At 43.7% G+C, this 15,693-nt stretch overlaps 2 protein-coding genes across 3 annotated transcripts in view; one reads left to right on the top strand and one right to left on the bottom strand.

Annotated features, from left to right (window-relative positions):
• XPR1 (xenotropic and polytropic retrovirus receptor 1) overlaps positions 1-7,690 on the bottom strand; it is a 62,405-nt gene extending 54,715 nt beyond the window's left edge. The window contains exon 1 of one of the 2 annotated variants that reach the window (XR_012804094.1): positions 7,281-7,690. Coding sequence is in view for 1 of the 2 variants with exons in the window: in XM_075616527.1 (XP_075472642.1) it covers positions 7,281-7,349 (69 nt within the window). In the remaining variant the exon portion in view is untranslated. The remainder of the gene's footprint in view (positions 1-7,280) is intronic. The other variant, XM_075616527.1, reaches the window with a different exon arrangement.
• ACBD6 (acyl-CoA binding domain containing 6) overlaps positions 6,538-15,693 on the top strand; it is an 88,883-nt gene continuing 79,727 nt past the window's right edge. Inside the window, exon 1 of the mRNA XM_075616529.1 lies at positions 6,538-6,816. Within this exon, the coding sequence (XP_075472644.1) occupies positions 6,712-6,816 (105 nt within the window). The 5' untranslated portion in view covers positions 6,538-6,711. The remainder of the gene's footprint in view (positions 6,817-15,693) is intronic.

Here is a 15,693-nt window from a genome sequence, read left to right as displayed (position 1 = left end):
TTTGCTTTGGCAAATGAGGCGTGACAGATAAAAAGGCAAACTCCCTATATAGAATGAACTGAGACAGATAGGGCTGGGATTCTCCTCATTAAATCTCCCTCCATACGAGGGATATCCTGCAGAGGAACCATAGATGGCTGCATTCATAAAGCACCTGAAGAGCCGAGAGGCGGCAGATCAACAATAGATTACAAGCATGAGCACCTGTTATATGCAAAAAATGTAAATGTTCATCACTCAACTATTTGGCTCCCTGTAAGGTTTATCTATGTCCTCATTATTATTCCACTGACTGGTAAACACTTCACGCACGTCTTGTAACAATCTGTCACATATTTTGTTGGTTATTTAATACTCCACGTGTCGCCGTTTTAGTTACATCAAAGAATCTATGGCTCAAAAGAGGGAGGATTATTTGATGGCTTCCAAATTCCTACAATCCCTTCCAGCCCTCTGTAGTAACAGGTAACACGAAACATAAAAAACGATTAATTGCTTCCTAAATGAATACACACACCAATATGAACTTTTTGGGGGGAGGGTTATTTAAAAAAAAAAAAAAAGTGTTTATGAGGGGCCCTCACCTTTCACACACGGAAGAACTGCGTCTCCCAATCTTTCCAGGAGTTAGGAATGGGATGCGAATTCACAACTGTGTGTGCGGCACCTGCTACAAATATATGTAGACTGTGAATACAGAATTAATCTGCTCCACCTATCACATGGTGCAATAAGGAGTAAGAGAACCTGTCACTGATCTGCCTGACAACACGACAGGAGATATGGAATTGGATAAGGTGAAAGCCAGATATAATGTTCAAACAAACTTTCCGTTTGAGAGACAGAGAGAGTCCAACTGCATTTCTGAGACAGAGAGACAGTCCAGGTGACCGTGAGAGGGGAAACAGAGAGACAGCCTGACACACAGGTGAAATAAGAGGCTTGTATGAGACTGATAGTCAAGCACAGAGTAAGTGAGAGACAGCAGCAGAAACACATTCTCTACACAGAGAAAGAGAGAGGAGAGCCCAGAGCAAGACAGCTGGGAGACTTGTTCCTGAAAACCTGGGTATCAGTTTTGAATGTATACACGCACCTCACAAATATACCAGCCCTAACAGGCCTGCAATACGACTACCCACCACCATCAGGAAATAAGAGGGGCTAGGCACGTTATATAGTGCCGGGCGCGTGCTACGTTGTGCGCGCGGAATTTTAGCCTTTCTATACAAGGGCCGTGCGCGCGCAGGGCAGGGAGGGGAGCCGACAGACAGCGGCGAAGATTAGGAAAATCATCTCTTCGCGACGCTGCCTGCGCGCATGCGTGTGTGAATGATTGCAGAACTAAAAAAAAAATATTTATTAAACTTTTTTTTTCTTTAAAAAAAAAAAAAAAAAAAAATCTTATTTAGGACACACACACGCACACGCTGTATATAACAGCCCTTACATATGCCTCGATTATGGCTATTTAACCAGTACCACAAAGCCTTTGTCTTGCAGAGACAAGCGTGATCAGTAAGCAAAGTCTCAAAAAACCACTGCCTCTAATCAATACCTCCCTGTAATCTCCACCACTTACTGCATCTCATCTCTGGCCTCTTGGATTAATTATTCCATGCATCTCATTATTGGCCCCTCGGGTGCTTAACCCTCCCCTATTTATTGCTGGCCCCTTCGATCACCTGACCCCGGACCATGTGATATAATACTATACATCAGAAATAAACATGGGAAGTTAAGCTCTTTTTAGCGTGTCATTTGTTTTTATTGAAATAAGAATTGTAGCCGTTATATTGAGGGTCTGTTTCCAACTACTGCATGGAAAGGAATGCAAAAATGGCTCGCAAAAGACTCCAAGAACACTCATCTTTGCTCCTACAGCTCTAGAACGGTTTCCACTCTAAAGTATGTAGGCTTATGTTCATATTAATGGTTTACAGGTTGTGTCAATCATCTCGGGTGTTCCTCATTCGTTTCCAACATGGTTGGTCTCCCAAACGTTGACCATGCTGCAGTCAGAAGGTTATCAAAGGCTCAATCAACAATGTAATACACACACACACACACACACACACACATTATCCCTTCAAAGCCCATTCCAAATGGTTGCCAAATTTCACACTAGGGCCATTATAGCTTTGTATTCATATACTGTACTTGTGGACCTGTTAGACATGTGAATGTGCTCATGTGGTATTTTTATTTGCTGTACCCTGCGCAGTGGAAGGTTTTTCTCACTTTTTTTATTCACCATAACTGTCTGGTTGTATCCACTACCAGCTTCACATTGCAAAAACAGTAAGCCATCCTCACACAGATAAGACCCAGAAGGTTGAAACAGCTGTTAGCGAGTAGGTTTACTGGCTCTGCACTAAAAAAAGCTGTGTAATGTGGCAGGCATAAGCCCATGTTAAAATGAGAGGCAAGTAGCTGGTATGATAACATACCTTTTATTGGACCAACAGGTAGTTACAAGCTTTAAAACCTCTCAGGGTCCTTCATCAGATTTACCATACCACCTACTCCCTCTCCCTCCTTTGTAACTACATGGAAGGACCAACACTGCTATCCACCCTTCTTTGCATGTTAAAATGGTCAAGAAGCGACACCTGGTGAGTGCTCATTTGCATGTCATTACCCAGAGTCCCTGGCTGCAGTAGAAGCATGTTATGCCAAGAGAAAGGGGAAAGGCAGGTTTGTGGACCTGTCAGACATGAATGTGCTAACAAGTGGTATTTTTATTTGCTATTCATATACTTAAAATCCTTAACAACCCAAGAACTGTACAGTAAGCGGAAACAGATGAGTCTCGTAGATTTGTATACAGGGGTATGAACATATCCTTTTATCCTACTAAAAAGACTCAGCCTTCTATTCAGCAATAAGAGCCCAAGGGACCTTGAGGCCCCCCCCTCCCCTTGGGATTAACCGCATTGGCCAGACAAGGTGGAGGAAATCCAGCAATGGTGACAAAACCAGAGCAGTGTTTGCCGTAAAATCTCTGCAAACAATTCATAATACAAGTCTTGGAACAATTAGATTGTAAGCTCTCTGGGGCAGGGACTTCTTTTCCTAATGTTACTTATATCTGAAGAGCTTATTAATATTAATGTCACGTGTGTTACTGCTGTGAAGCACTATGTTCATTAATGGCGCTATATAGAGACATACATACAACATGGTAAAAGATGGGGATTATGACAATCTTTCAAAAACATCAATGGCATGTATGAAAGCTACAGGAGAGAAAAGATGCTCAAGGACAAGACGTTATGCAACAAATATGGGGGATAGGGTAATAATTCACAGAAACATAACAAAAATACATCCCTGAAAAGGAGGTGAAGGCATAAAAACAGCCTCCTAGTGCAGACCGTGTCAGGGGAGAATACAAAAATACATAGGTCAGAGTCAAGAGATCTGAAAAGTATAATGAAATGGGGAATAAGCAATAGTTTATGGCATTTATAGAAAAGTAGATTAAGTGGGTAACTGGCCTTTATCTGTCTTTACGTTCATTGCATGAAGGACAGGCACAGACTTCCGCCCTACTCCCAGTGTGTTCCAATCTGCACTAAGAACAAACACTTGGCTCTTGGCAACATACCATCTACCATTAAAAAGAAGTAGACTCAAATTATTCAGTATGTGCCCAATAAAGCCACACCTATCTGAACACAAGCCAAGACATTGTATTTTCCAGTGAGAAGCAGATGTTAGCCTTACAATTAGTACAAATAAGAATGCTGCTACAGACCACATGGAAGATATAACCTGCAATAGAAAAGTCAGTTTGACCGGGTAAATGACAAGTAAGCAGTGTGAGGCGGTATTCTTGGTATCCAAAAGCAGTTCCATGTGAGCCATACTATGCCCTGATACTCCATCATGAACATATTACATTACCAGAGAATTGGGGGATGCCAAAAGATTACCTTTGATCCCATGGATGGTTATAATACATTAATGGCTCCTACACCAGAAAGGTGCAGCATTAAAGCACAAAGAGGACCGCATGTAAAAGCTCTGTGCCGCTCTCTGACACAGATCTCATTACCTAAACATGACAGCTATGATGAAAACCCAACCCGAGCCAAGCAATAAGGAAAAGAATACAGCTCCTGTTCATGTGGGATTGCAGAATTAATAGGTCGGGTTATTTCATTTTGCGCTGGGAGCATTGTCCTGGGAATAAAGTAACTACTTTCATACCAATCCCCAGTGAGGAATAAATATCTGGGGCAGTGTTCATATGATTCCGCAATACCCCCCTACACCTGAGACCACCCCACAGCTGCGGCTCCTGTCCCTGCTACTCAAACCCCTTCCAACACACACATGGAAAGAGACACATTCCCTGGATAAGTGGGATGTTTTCACGCTTAAAACAAACATGTCTTAAGAAAGAAAACGTGAGCAAGAGTGCAATGCTGGGCTCGTCGCAGGGCTAGTGGGGTGTGTGGAGGGTTCTACTTTCTCTCTGCAAATGAATCCATATTCATACAGCTCTATGGCTATATAGTTCTGTACAGTGCAGCTCAGGGGCAATAGAGGGAAGCGTGGTGTAAGAGCAAAATGACTAACTGAACATGATTACGACCAGACCAGCTAACTAATAATTAGAGCAGCCCAACGCCTTTACTTGCACGCTTCAGGTCAATTAACTCCTTAATCCCTTGCCTAGAACAGCACTGTCACGTGCTTCTGCAAACTGAGACCCCTGCAGGGTGTAACCAATGTATACCATCTTTCTTTTTTTTGGTGTCGGGAAGTGGCTTTGTAAAAGCAACAAATTGTTAATAATTTGATAATAGGACAAAGGGGTTATCAAATATTCTTGTTTTGAAAAACTGCAGAAAAACTAAAAAAAAATCATCCATAAAAATATATATAATCTCTTATTTGTGGTCTCATTCCTACGGGAGGCAACGGTAGCCATTTTAAAAGCGGGCAGCAATCGTCTATTTACACACTTACAATCTGTTAGCTACATAATAATAGGGAAAGAATCATTGTAGAAAATATCAAAGAAATGTTCGGCAACATGAGGCATTTACTGAGATGTGTCCTTGCAGAGAGACTGTTGTTTTGAAGGGAGCTCAGCGTTGCCAGTCTGCTGTGATTTTAACTCATTCAATCCCAGAGAGGCCAGCAACAAACTGCTTTTTAGGACTATGTTGTCTCTGGAATCCTAAAGCTAGAGGGGGGTGCTCTTCTTTAATTCTAGTGACTATGCCCATGGCACCAAGTGATATATCAAAAGGTTATAAGAAACCTAAATGTTGTTTCAGATGCCATATGTACATCTTGGCACGGCCCTGATTCTCAGAGTAAAATCATTATTAGCAAACAGCTTCCCCCCTCCCCCAGGGCAACAGTTTGAGAATTTTGCAGAGGTTATAGTGTTAGCATTTTAATGAAGCACTCTAGTACAGTAAAATATACATTGTGTTGTTTCTGTTCCTGTTTATTTCACCCCTGTTCTAGATTTCAGGCAGATATGTTTTTCACAACTACAATGCCCAAGAATTGGGAAGCGTTATAAGCTGTGTGAGTAAAACGTAATTAATGTGACTTTAAAAAAATTATTATTAGCAAGTCAGATGTAAATACCGCTGATAATGATTTGTTTATTTCTTTGCCAGACCAACCCAACATAGTTTGCAACTATAATCATCATTTATTTATAGGGTAGCACCATATTCCTTAGTGCAATACTATCTGAGAAACAAACGGTGGTAAAATAGAAATAGCACTTATAAATAATGAAATTAAATACCCACATACAGCAGGCAGGAACTGTCTCTAGTGTGACTATGACCAGGTAATCAAGATGCAATGCCCTGGTTTCTGTACATTACAGGTCCCTGAACTGATAATGGCACAATATGAAAATACATATAAGATCTAGCTCCCTGTTCCCCCTCTTCTACCTACATGTTATTGTATATTAACCTCATTGTTCATGTGGGCTACCATGACTCCACCACAGAGGTGGCTGCATGAAAGCCTCTGAAATAGAGATGTAAATTCATGTAGATGAATGGATATATTTAGTTGAAGAATAACAGTTACCATAGCCCATCCCTAGTTCATGCGGTTTCATGTTAGCGGGTCTAAGACTCAATCACTAGAACATAGTCACACTTATGCTCAACAAAACAGGTTTTGTAGACTAATGAAACATCACTCAATTAAATTTAAATCATTCCATTAACATGTCATTTTCAGATCCAAATCTTTCTCGTTTGAATTCTTGGACATTGACAGAAATATGTCGGTGTTTATTGCTCATGTCGGTTCATAAACACATTGATTTATCAATGCTGAGAAAACACTCAATGGTTTTACAGAAAGCACTGATTCAGCTAAACAAAACACAAAGCAAATGTCCGCAGCAGTAGGTGCCTGTGTGTGTCAAGCTGTCACACCTTCACCCACCTTGTGTAGATTGGCTGATTAGGTGCTTTGATAATCGGATAGATACTAATCTCTGCATGTCCTTCTCAGCTTGTGTAATTACATTACATCTCTACTATTCGTTATTTTCTAGGCTCGGGAACACGGTAAGCCACTGGGCTTTTAACTAGCGTTATTGATAAAATAAATATTGTCACCCCTAATACTGGGAGAAGATTCTCTGTGAGTGGAAAGCTTTAGATGCACCCAGGACAAAAGTCACCTGCATGTGCCGTGAGAGTCTGACTTATGGGCAGAGTGGACAAGGGACAATGTGGAGACCATCAGCAAGCATCTGAAGCAGGAAGCACACAGGGAGCAGCTGCATGTCAACCATCAGGGATCCAGGGACAGGTAGGAAAGTGTCAATGTATATTGGTTCAGAACCTATTGTGCTGGATGTCACCTTCTGGTAGCTAGGATAGGCAGATCTTAGATGTGGAGGAGGGATGCCCCAATACATTTCTAAAACAGGGTGGAGGCATCATGGGCACCTTGTAGTTTGCATTGTAAAGCAAACGACGGCAGGGGACATATAGGCAAGGACTGGGGACAGGTGTCCTGTTTTAGAAATGTAGCTGGGGGAAATGCCCTATAACTGGGGAGTGTCACCAAGCTGTACTGGGGGGCTCAGATTTGGGGGGGTGACATAGCAGATGGGCATCTACCCTGCGGTGTCAGTGAAAGGGATTGAATACATATACTGCAGTGTGTGTGTGTGTGTGTGTGTGTGTGTGTATATGTATATGTATATATATATATATATATATATACACACACACACACACATATTAAGGGTATGTATAGAGCCCTCTTACCTCATACTGGATATACTGCTTCCTCCACTCCGGGGTGATGTGAGCGGACAGATGCTCTGCGAACTTCATCTTGAGCCCGGGCCCTCAGGGGCCCTTCTCCCGGCCCTCAGGGGCCCCGGGCCGCCGCTACTGGTGGATCCCGGTTGCTGCTCCGGCTCATGTGTCCGGCACTGTCAGGTCCCCCTTCCCGGGTCTCTCCCTGTGTGGGATCTCCCTGCCCGTCCCTGTGGCGGTCTCCGGTTTGGCCTGCCCTTGCCCTTCGGTGTGGCCCCACTCAGCTCCGGTCTCTCTACCCCACCGTCTCCCTCTGTGTACTATGTCTCACAGCATCTCCCAGCTCTGCCTCCTCACTGGCCCCGCCGCCATCTTGACCATGGTCACCCTGCGCATGCGCAGGCACCGCCCACACACAACGTCATTGTCATGGAAACCACCTCCTCAGGTAGCGTACCGCCGGCAAAATGGTGGTGGGCGTGACTTCTACAACAGTGGGCGGGTTTAGACGGATTGGCCTGCTCAGATAGGACGCAGTGTAATGATATAGGGGCGTGGTTTATGACAAAGCCGCACCTACTTCAATGTGAAGCAGTGGTTGGATAATCGGGTAGATGGGGCGTGGCCCCTGTGTGGCCCCGCCCCAGTATTTTGAAACCTTCTGTCAGTGTGATCCTAGCTGGGCGATTGGAAGTATCTGTGTTATTTTAGAGGCGCAGCAGAGGAAAGGCTCATGGGAATCTATGGGGCCTATCAGCAATTCTGGGGCAACAAAAATGCACAAGATATATCAAAGAAAAAAAACCTAGTGATTTCAATAGGACTTTTTTCTTTGATATATATATATATTTTAGCATGTTCTTGTATAGCGCTGCTAGTTTTACGTAGCGCTTTAGGCCGCGTCCCCAGTGCTGTGCGTACAAGCACCGCCCCCCAATGGGGCTGTGCTCATCAAGTAACTTCACGCGGCATGTGCAGCCGCGCTGTACGCCAAGTTTTTCAAAAGACATAGAAATTGAATTTACAGTTTGCGACGGAGGGGTGGCCACGCCCCAGACGGCGGGTCAGCCAATGAGGGCGAACCAGCCGCGTGAGGTCATAGCCACGCCCCTGAAAACCCCAGCCAAGCCCCCCCCCCCCCCCAGTCGCAAAAACTCCTGCATCTTCTCCCAGATTGCTGTGCAGTGCTGTGCACGCGCCGCCCCTCGCCGGGCGTGTCACAGTGCACACTGGGACCGCGGCCTTACAGAGATATTTTGCAGTCCCTGCCCCATGGAGCTTACAATCTATGTTTTTGGTGCCTGAGGCACATATGGTGCCCCAGAATTGCTCCACTTTTGCCTTGATACACATGCGGTAAACGTAGGGCAACTCTGGGGCAAAACGAATGTTCCAAATGCATCAATAATCTCACAGCAACAAAAAAAAAGTTACATCTCAATTTTTATTGAAACTTTCAGGGTTGGGGTAGAGAAATAAGAAAGGGAGGGACGTAATGTATTATACAACATTATAATTTGCATTTTGGGCATGTAAGGGGGGTGCAGGGGGTTCAGAGAGGAAGGAGACATGGATCATATAAAGGTAAAATCACGCCTAATTGGGTAAGAGAAAGGGTCAGGAACCGTTTTACAGGCAGAAGAAACATGTCAATAAATATTGCTCAAGCCAAATCTGATAGATTAGGTATATATATATATATATCTATCTATATATATATATCCACAGGGAGCCTGGGAGATAATCAGCATGGAATAGAAAAAGAATATTATCTAAGTGCTTTGTGCAAATATGGGATACTGCCAGTCTTGGCTCGTGTATGATGCCTACTCACAATAAGGTGGGTGAATTATCGCAACTCTAAAACTGTGGCAATTAACTGTCTTGTCAATCCTCAGAAGGGATGTACCTCGGTATAAAAAGAGATTGTGTGCCATAGCGCACATCAGTGTATAAAAGAGTTTAATAAAGTCAAAAAGATAAGAATCGTACTCACAAGTGTACGATATAAACAAGCGTCTCACAACAATATAGACATCGTGGGTAGGTATTAACCTCACCGCCTCCGTCCCTTAAGCAACGCCGATGGTCTGGGGAGCCTCCCCCAACTGTGTGCTTCCTCGCCCGCGTCTCCGTAGGCTCCGTCACGTCACATCCGGTCTCGTGTGACGTCACTTCCATTTTTCCCTCTGAGACTGAATAACGCATCTGTGAGTGCTCTGAGATCTGACACTCCCACTCAACGCGTTTCACCAATAGCTTGGCTTCATCAGGAGTATACTGTATACTGAATGAATATTTCTCCTCATCTCCGCTGATCTAGCTACCGATATTCTCATCATATAATGCCCTCTGCCTTGGTCACTATACACAGATATTTACAATAGGACATGTAGCGTTTACATTTTCATGCCGTTACAATCACATATACAAAGGGCTGAATCGTCAAACAGGGCTAAAATGTGCCAACCAGGTTTCCCAGGTTTGATGAAATGTACCCATGGAGTCTGCAAGGTATGCCATAAGCTTTTCCATAGCTAATACTTCCCATATTTTATTCTTAACTTGGTTAGGGTTGGTGCATTGGGGATATCCAATTACACACAATTATGCATTTAGTTGCTATGAAAATGTGGAAAATCAGCTTTTGTGTATGTCTGTCTTCAGTATTGGTCTGCCCAACAAAACAGGATTTGGTGTCATTTGTTGCACCAGGTTTGCACCACGTTTGCCTTGATGTATATTCCCTATAGCCTCGAGAGCAGAACTACTTAACTAAAATGTTACTTTATGTTGGCCCAGATCTTTGGAGTTTGAAAAAAAAAAAAAAGGTTATGAAACAAGAATACAAAATTGTAACCCAAAAATAACTTGCGTGTAGGGTAAGCATCTTTTAAACAAGGAGCAGGGGCTCAATTTAGTGATGGCCGATGGACCTGCCTAGGGGTTGACATGATGGTTTGGAGAAACTGGTCCCTACCATGGCTCTGAGAAACCCCTCTTTAAAAAGTAGTGACTGTGACGGCAGGTGCAGCATGGCACTCCAAATGAAGGTGAAGCCTACATGCTGCCTCTGTCCATTGAGATGACGATCCACTGTAAGGGTTAATGTTGCCATCCTAGGGTTGGGAAATGTTCTAACCCTAGTAATATGTCATTGGTATTTATGTATATGAGTTTAACTGTAGTAACTTATCTGTGGGACTCATTGTATGCCGGGAATAGTAACAATAGCAGAGTACCACGTATACCATGAGTTAGGAGTCTAGTCTTTGTATGGGCCAGGTGCTATGCTAAGGGAAAAGGGGGACTAGGTAAGGAAGTATACGTCTGCGGGGGGAGTACACACTCCAAGGCCGTAGCATTGTTCCCTCCCCAGCAGCGAGATGTCTAACTCTGCGGGAGGCCTGCAACTGAACCAGAGGACTGGCAACCGTTGGTGCGGTTCACATTGGTCAGTTCCAATTTCCCATGCTCCAAGGCCCCGTCCCTCAGGGCCGTCCTGCACTAGCTCCACCCCCTCTCTGGATTGGTCCATCCCTGATGCTCCCCTCACTCGCTGATTGGTCAGCCCCGTTTTCTCCATGTTTACAAATGGAGGCCGGGACACTATAGAAGCCATAGAGGAATCCACCAGAGGGGGGAAAGCGGTGCACTGCAAGAATGGGCTAAGCACAAAATGTAATAAAAAGAAAAACATTTATTGGACCTGTGGCATTATGGAATGCAATATGGAGCAGAGTAGCTCTGACGCGTTTCACACTATGCAGCGCTTTGTCAGAGTGGATATCCTTGCAGACTCGCCTCCTTAAGTACAGATATGAACAGGAAGTGACGCAGCGCTACTAATGTTTTTCAAAAGCAGACAAACAGCATTACCCAAAAGGAGGTGTCACAGAAATCAGGAACATATTATTACAGTCATGCCTTGAAAGTGGCAGCAGGCTTAAGACGCTTTGGCCAAAGGGTTAAACTAAATGACCCTTTTTCAAGAGAATATATAGGTATTGCACTGTGTATTTTTGTCACATTGGAAGTAGCTTTGGGCATTTGTGTTTGTTTTTTGTTGTATACATAATATTAACCAGCAGTAAGACCAGACCTTACCATAAATTTCGGGACAGTTGGCAACTCTGTTAAGTAGGAGAAGTTATTCAGTTAGGTGATGTAGATGCTTAATGGGTTTACCCGTTATAGATAAAACCAAAATTAAAAAAAGAACAACATACTGTACTGTGATAAAACTGGGTACTAGAGATGCTCTAAAACCAGCGCTCATACTGGAGGGAGCAAAAATTTCTGGGGGGTGGGGGTGGTGGATGGCACTTACAGAGGCCCCGCGCTCTTCCCAACATTTAAATGCTGGAGGAGCGTGCAAGGCCTCTGTATATCCCTTAACATGTCTCCAGCGACTTCAATATATATACATTACCTGAACTGACAAGTGAGTTGCAGTGTGAGAAACGTACTTTGCTGCCTGAGCAACTAGTATGAAATTAGCTGAAGCAGAGACTCCAAGAGCCACATCAAGGTTCTTTGTGGGCCACCGGCCCAAGGGCCCTGTACAGGGTACGTTATAAGGACAGCCCCATCTGATGCAATAATGTGTCAAGTTCTTTTTTTTTTTTTTTTTGCAAGATTAGTAAATGTGCAGAATAGCCTTCCAGACAGAAGTGGGAGGGGCAAATATAGTTGATGAGATAATGCTTGGCATAGACATATGGGTACCTTATAGGGGCGGGAGCAGTGGTTGAAATTTGAGTGAACTAGAGGGCACTAAGCATCACCATTTCTGAATTTACATGTCTAGAATACCATTCCTATTTTATTTGCAACTCAACTGTGCAATTTCATTTTCAAGGATAAAAATTAATTCATATTTGAGCATAGATACGCAAATCAATTTCTAAATAAGGGTCAAACGAGTTTTACACCAAAGCTTAACAGGTTTATCGTTTGTTGAGGTTCAGCACAGTACCCCTTCCTTGTTAAACCCATTTGTGTGCCAGACAGGTGAACAGTTTCAGGAAAACAAAGTCTTGGATTTTGGTAGAGTATAATTTTGCAGAGAAATCGTGAAGACTAAGGGGTCAAATGGCCTGTGTGTGCTGTCCGTGTCTATGTTGAAACCTCACAGTTCTTCACGTGTGCTCATGAAGTCAGGACTTGTCCAAATGTCAATTCTGGTCCAGCAGCTCCAGCGCAGTCAGTACTATATAAGAATAAAATAATACTGATGGAATCGACAACAATTGTCAAATAAAGAGCATACAAGGTCAGCTCCCCTGACATGTCCTTTCATGTACATAATAGCTGACTATCGGTGATCTGTTTTCAGTGTAAACTTTGCCTTTGTAAAGAATGCTGCTTTTTAATTGGCCAGTTTGACTAGACTATTATTTACCTGAATAAAGTCTGTACACTAAACACTATTTTTCCAAAACATGTCATGCATTTTATTGTCGACACCAATGTCTTGACCTTTACATCCGGAAGACTATTATTTTTAACAAATACTTATATACCACCACACCCTTTAAATTTGTTTTAAGTAAACATGAGCTGAAAGCACTTAGTGACTACGCTTATTAAAACCTTTTGCTCATTTGTGGAGCTGTTTCAATCTGTAATCACTTAATAGCTACCCAAGGTTTTCAACCTATTTGTTGACTTTCAAGTGGGATCTTGGATGTTTTGAAGGACAGTTCCACATATCAGGCAGCAAGAAAACACCAGCAGCTTGTCCACTGTAACGGTCTTTCTTACAAAGATTTAATGACCCTTAAAGCCGGCTTCACTCATAGTAAGTAAAACTGTGAACAGATAATATCTCACAGTAATTCTTACTGGGCGAATGAGACTTCCAGTTCAAAGCTGCTGAAGTATATAATACAGTCCATCAACTTTGAACTGGTCTTTGGAACCAAACTAAGGGCCTTATCTCCCCTTCGGTGAATGACCATGAGTGCTGTAAAAGAAAACAAGTTATTTAGGCGAGAGTACGGCTTTAAATATACGTAATTGTCAGTGCTTTGGTGTTATATCAGAGCATTGTTCACCTTTTTAAGGGGATGCTCTACATGAAACTATACCATACAAATAAATGCCCACAGCAGAGAAAGCGATCACATAATTGTATTAAATGACAACGTACAAAGGTGATAGCAGAAATGCAAGGTTTACACGAAAAGACAAAAGCTTTCCCAGAAAAACCTCACTTAACACATGAGATCCAGAAACAGGAACAAGGCTGGGAGGGAAAAAAAGGGGGAGCACAAGAACATACATGTGGGGAACAGAAGCATAAGACCAAGCCAAAAAATCAAGCTAAATATAGTAGCCAGGATCACTAGCAATAGAAAAAAGAAGAACCAGACTAAATGTAAGAGGGGGCTACGTATCGGGCACTAAGCCCTTCCACAGGCCCGTTCCACCTGAGTGTTACTTCCCTTTAAAGTACTGAAGAAAAATATAGAACCAGTCCTCAATCCCAGGAGCGTGGGGCATGGTACACCAGCTTCTGCTGTATCTCTCTCGTGCAACCGCGTCGCCTCACACGTCCACCTAGGTGGTATGTTCCACAATGAATGGACATATTTTTCCTCCCAGCCTTGTCCCAGTTTCTGGATCTCATGTGTTGAGTGGGGTTTTCTGGGGGATGTTGTCTTTTCATGTAAACTTTGCATTTCTGCTATCACTTTTGCATGTTGTCATTTAGTACAATTATGTGATCCTTTGTTCAAGTGTGAATGCTGTGGGAATTTCTTTGTATGATATGTGTTCTGAGGATTTAGGGAGATTCTCTTGCCTACATGCCACACTATTATAGTGTTTTACAATGGTTACATTGGAGTGCAGACTGATTCTCTTTTTTCTACATGAAACTTTCACTAGACCAGGAGTTCCGCGGCCGTCAGGGGCAGAGAGCTGGGACAGCTGTCTCAGGCTCGGCAGCACGGCGACTCCCTAGCTCAGCAGCAGCCGCCCGGTCACTGCGATCCTTCCTCTCCCTGCTCCTGTTGGCGCCGGACGTCACGTTCAACTTCCGGCTGACAGGAGAAGAGTGCTGCGGACCGGCGCAGCACCGCAGGCCCAACGTGTGTGTGTGTGCAATGAAGGGGTGTGGGGGAGGGAAAGTGTAAGGGGGCAAGATAGAGGGTGGAGAGTGTAAGGGGAGAACAGAGAGGGGGAGAGTGTAAGGGGAGAAGAGAGAGTGTGCGGGGATAAGAGAAAGGAGGAGAGTATGGGGAAAAAAAAGAGGGGGACAGTGTAAGGGGAGAAGAGAGGGGGAGAGTTAAGGGGAGAGTTTAATTGGGCAAGGGAGAGGATAGATAGTCTGAGGAGAGAGAGAGGGAGTGTAAGGGGAGGAGAGAGATGGGGTGAGTGTGAGGGGAGAAGAGAGGGGGAGGGTAAGGGGGAAGAGGAGTACAGAGCATAAGGGGGAGAGGAAGAGAGCGTAAGGGGAGGTAGAGAGCGTAAGTGGGGAAGAGGGAGGGAGTGTAAGGGAAGAACAGAGAGAGGGGGAGTGTGAAAGGGGGAAGAGATATGGGAGGGAGGAAGAGATGGATGGGAGGCGAGAAACAGTTGGGGTTCCCCAGAATTTCACAATCTAATTCTAGTATTTCTTAACCAAAAAAAAGGTTGAAAACCACTGCACTAGACTGGACTTCTTGTTATTTCTGCAGTTACAAATAGCTGCTCCCTGCTCTGTACATATAAGCTGAGCATTTACAGTATGTACTTTGGTGTTACATTGGTTGTGCATTCTTTCATTCCTCTCCTTGCTCACACAATAACCACTGGGAAACATGTGTTGTTTGTGCAGACAGCTGATGGTATTGACAGTGATGTCATCCTGAAATCATTGAGATTTGAGGGCTCTTGACCAAAATATGGTATTCATGGAAAAATACTTCATCAGTGAGACTCCATTAAAGTCTATGATACCGCTGATGCTAAAAAAAAACCCAGTGAGATTTATTATCACCTGGACCCTGCCCAGCTTCGGGTATGGGGTCACTCAGAGAAAAAAATGTTTTGGTGTCAAATGGGTTTTCGGGTTCACCATCACCAGCAATTAACTCTACTACCCTCAACAAAATTACCAATGGAAAATTAGGGTGCATGGAGTCAAGTGGACCCAGAGAGGCACTTAAGCCAAATTTTGGGGGGCAACAGGTCAGATTCAGGCTGTTGAGACTGGCAATGAATCAGTGAGACTCGGGATTTTATTGAGAGTTGACAGGTCTGCATTGATACTCGCTGGGAAAAAGCAGCCAGGAAAATCACCATAACTGACCTGCACTTTGCCATTTGGAAAAGCAGAGAGCAAGATGATGTCAGCACCCGTACACTGAACTCCTAGCATCTCCCTGCACTTATACTTCCAACCAACACTGGGGCTTTAAACATTGTTTAC

Source organism: Ascaphus truei, chromosome 10 (assembly GCF_040206685.1).
Source record: "Ascaphus truei isolate aAscTru1 chromosome 10, aAscTru1.hap1, whole genome shotgun sequence".
In the NCBI taxonomy this organism is placed as follows: Eukaryota; Metazoa; Chordata; class Amphibia; order Anura; family Ascaphidae; genus Ascaphus; species Ascaphus truei.
The sequence above is the reverse complement of the archived record's forward strand: the minus strand, read 5'-3'. Positions and strand labels throughout refer to the sequence as shown.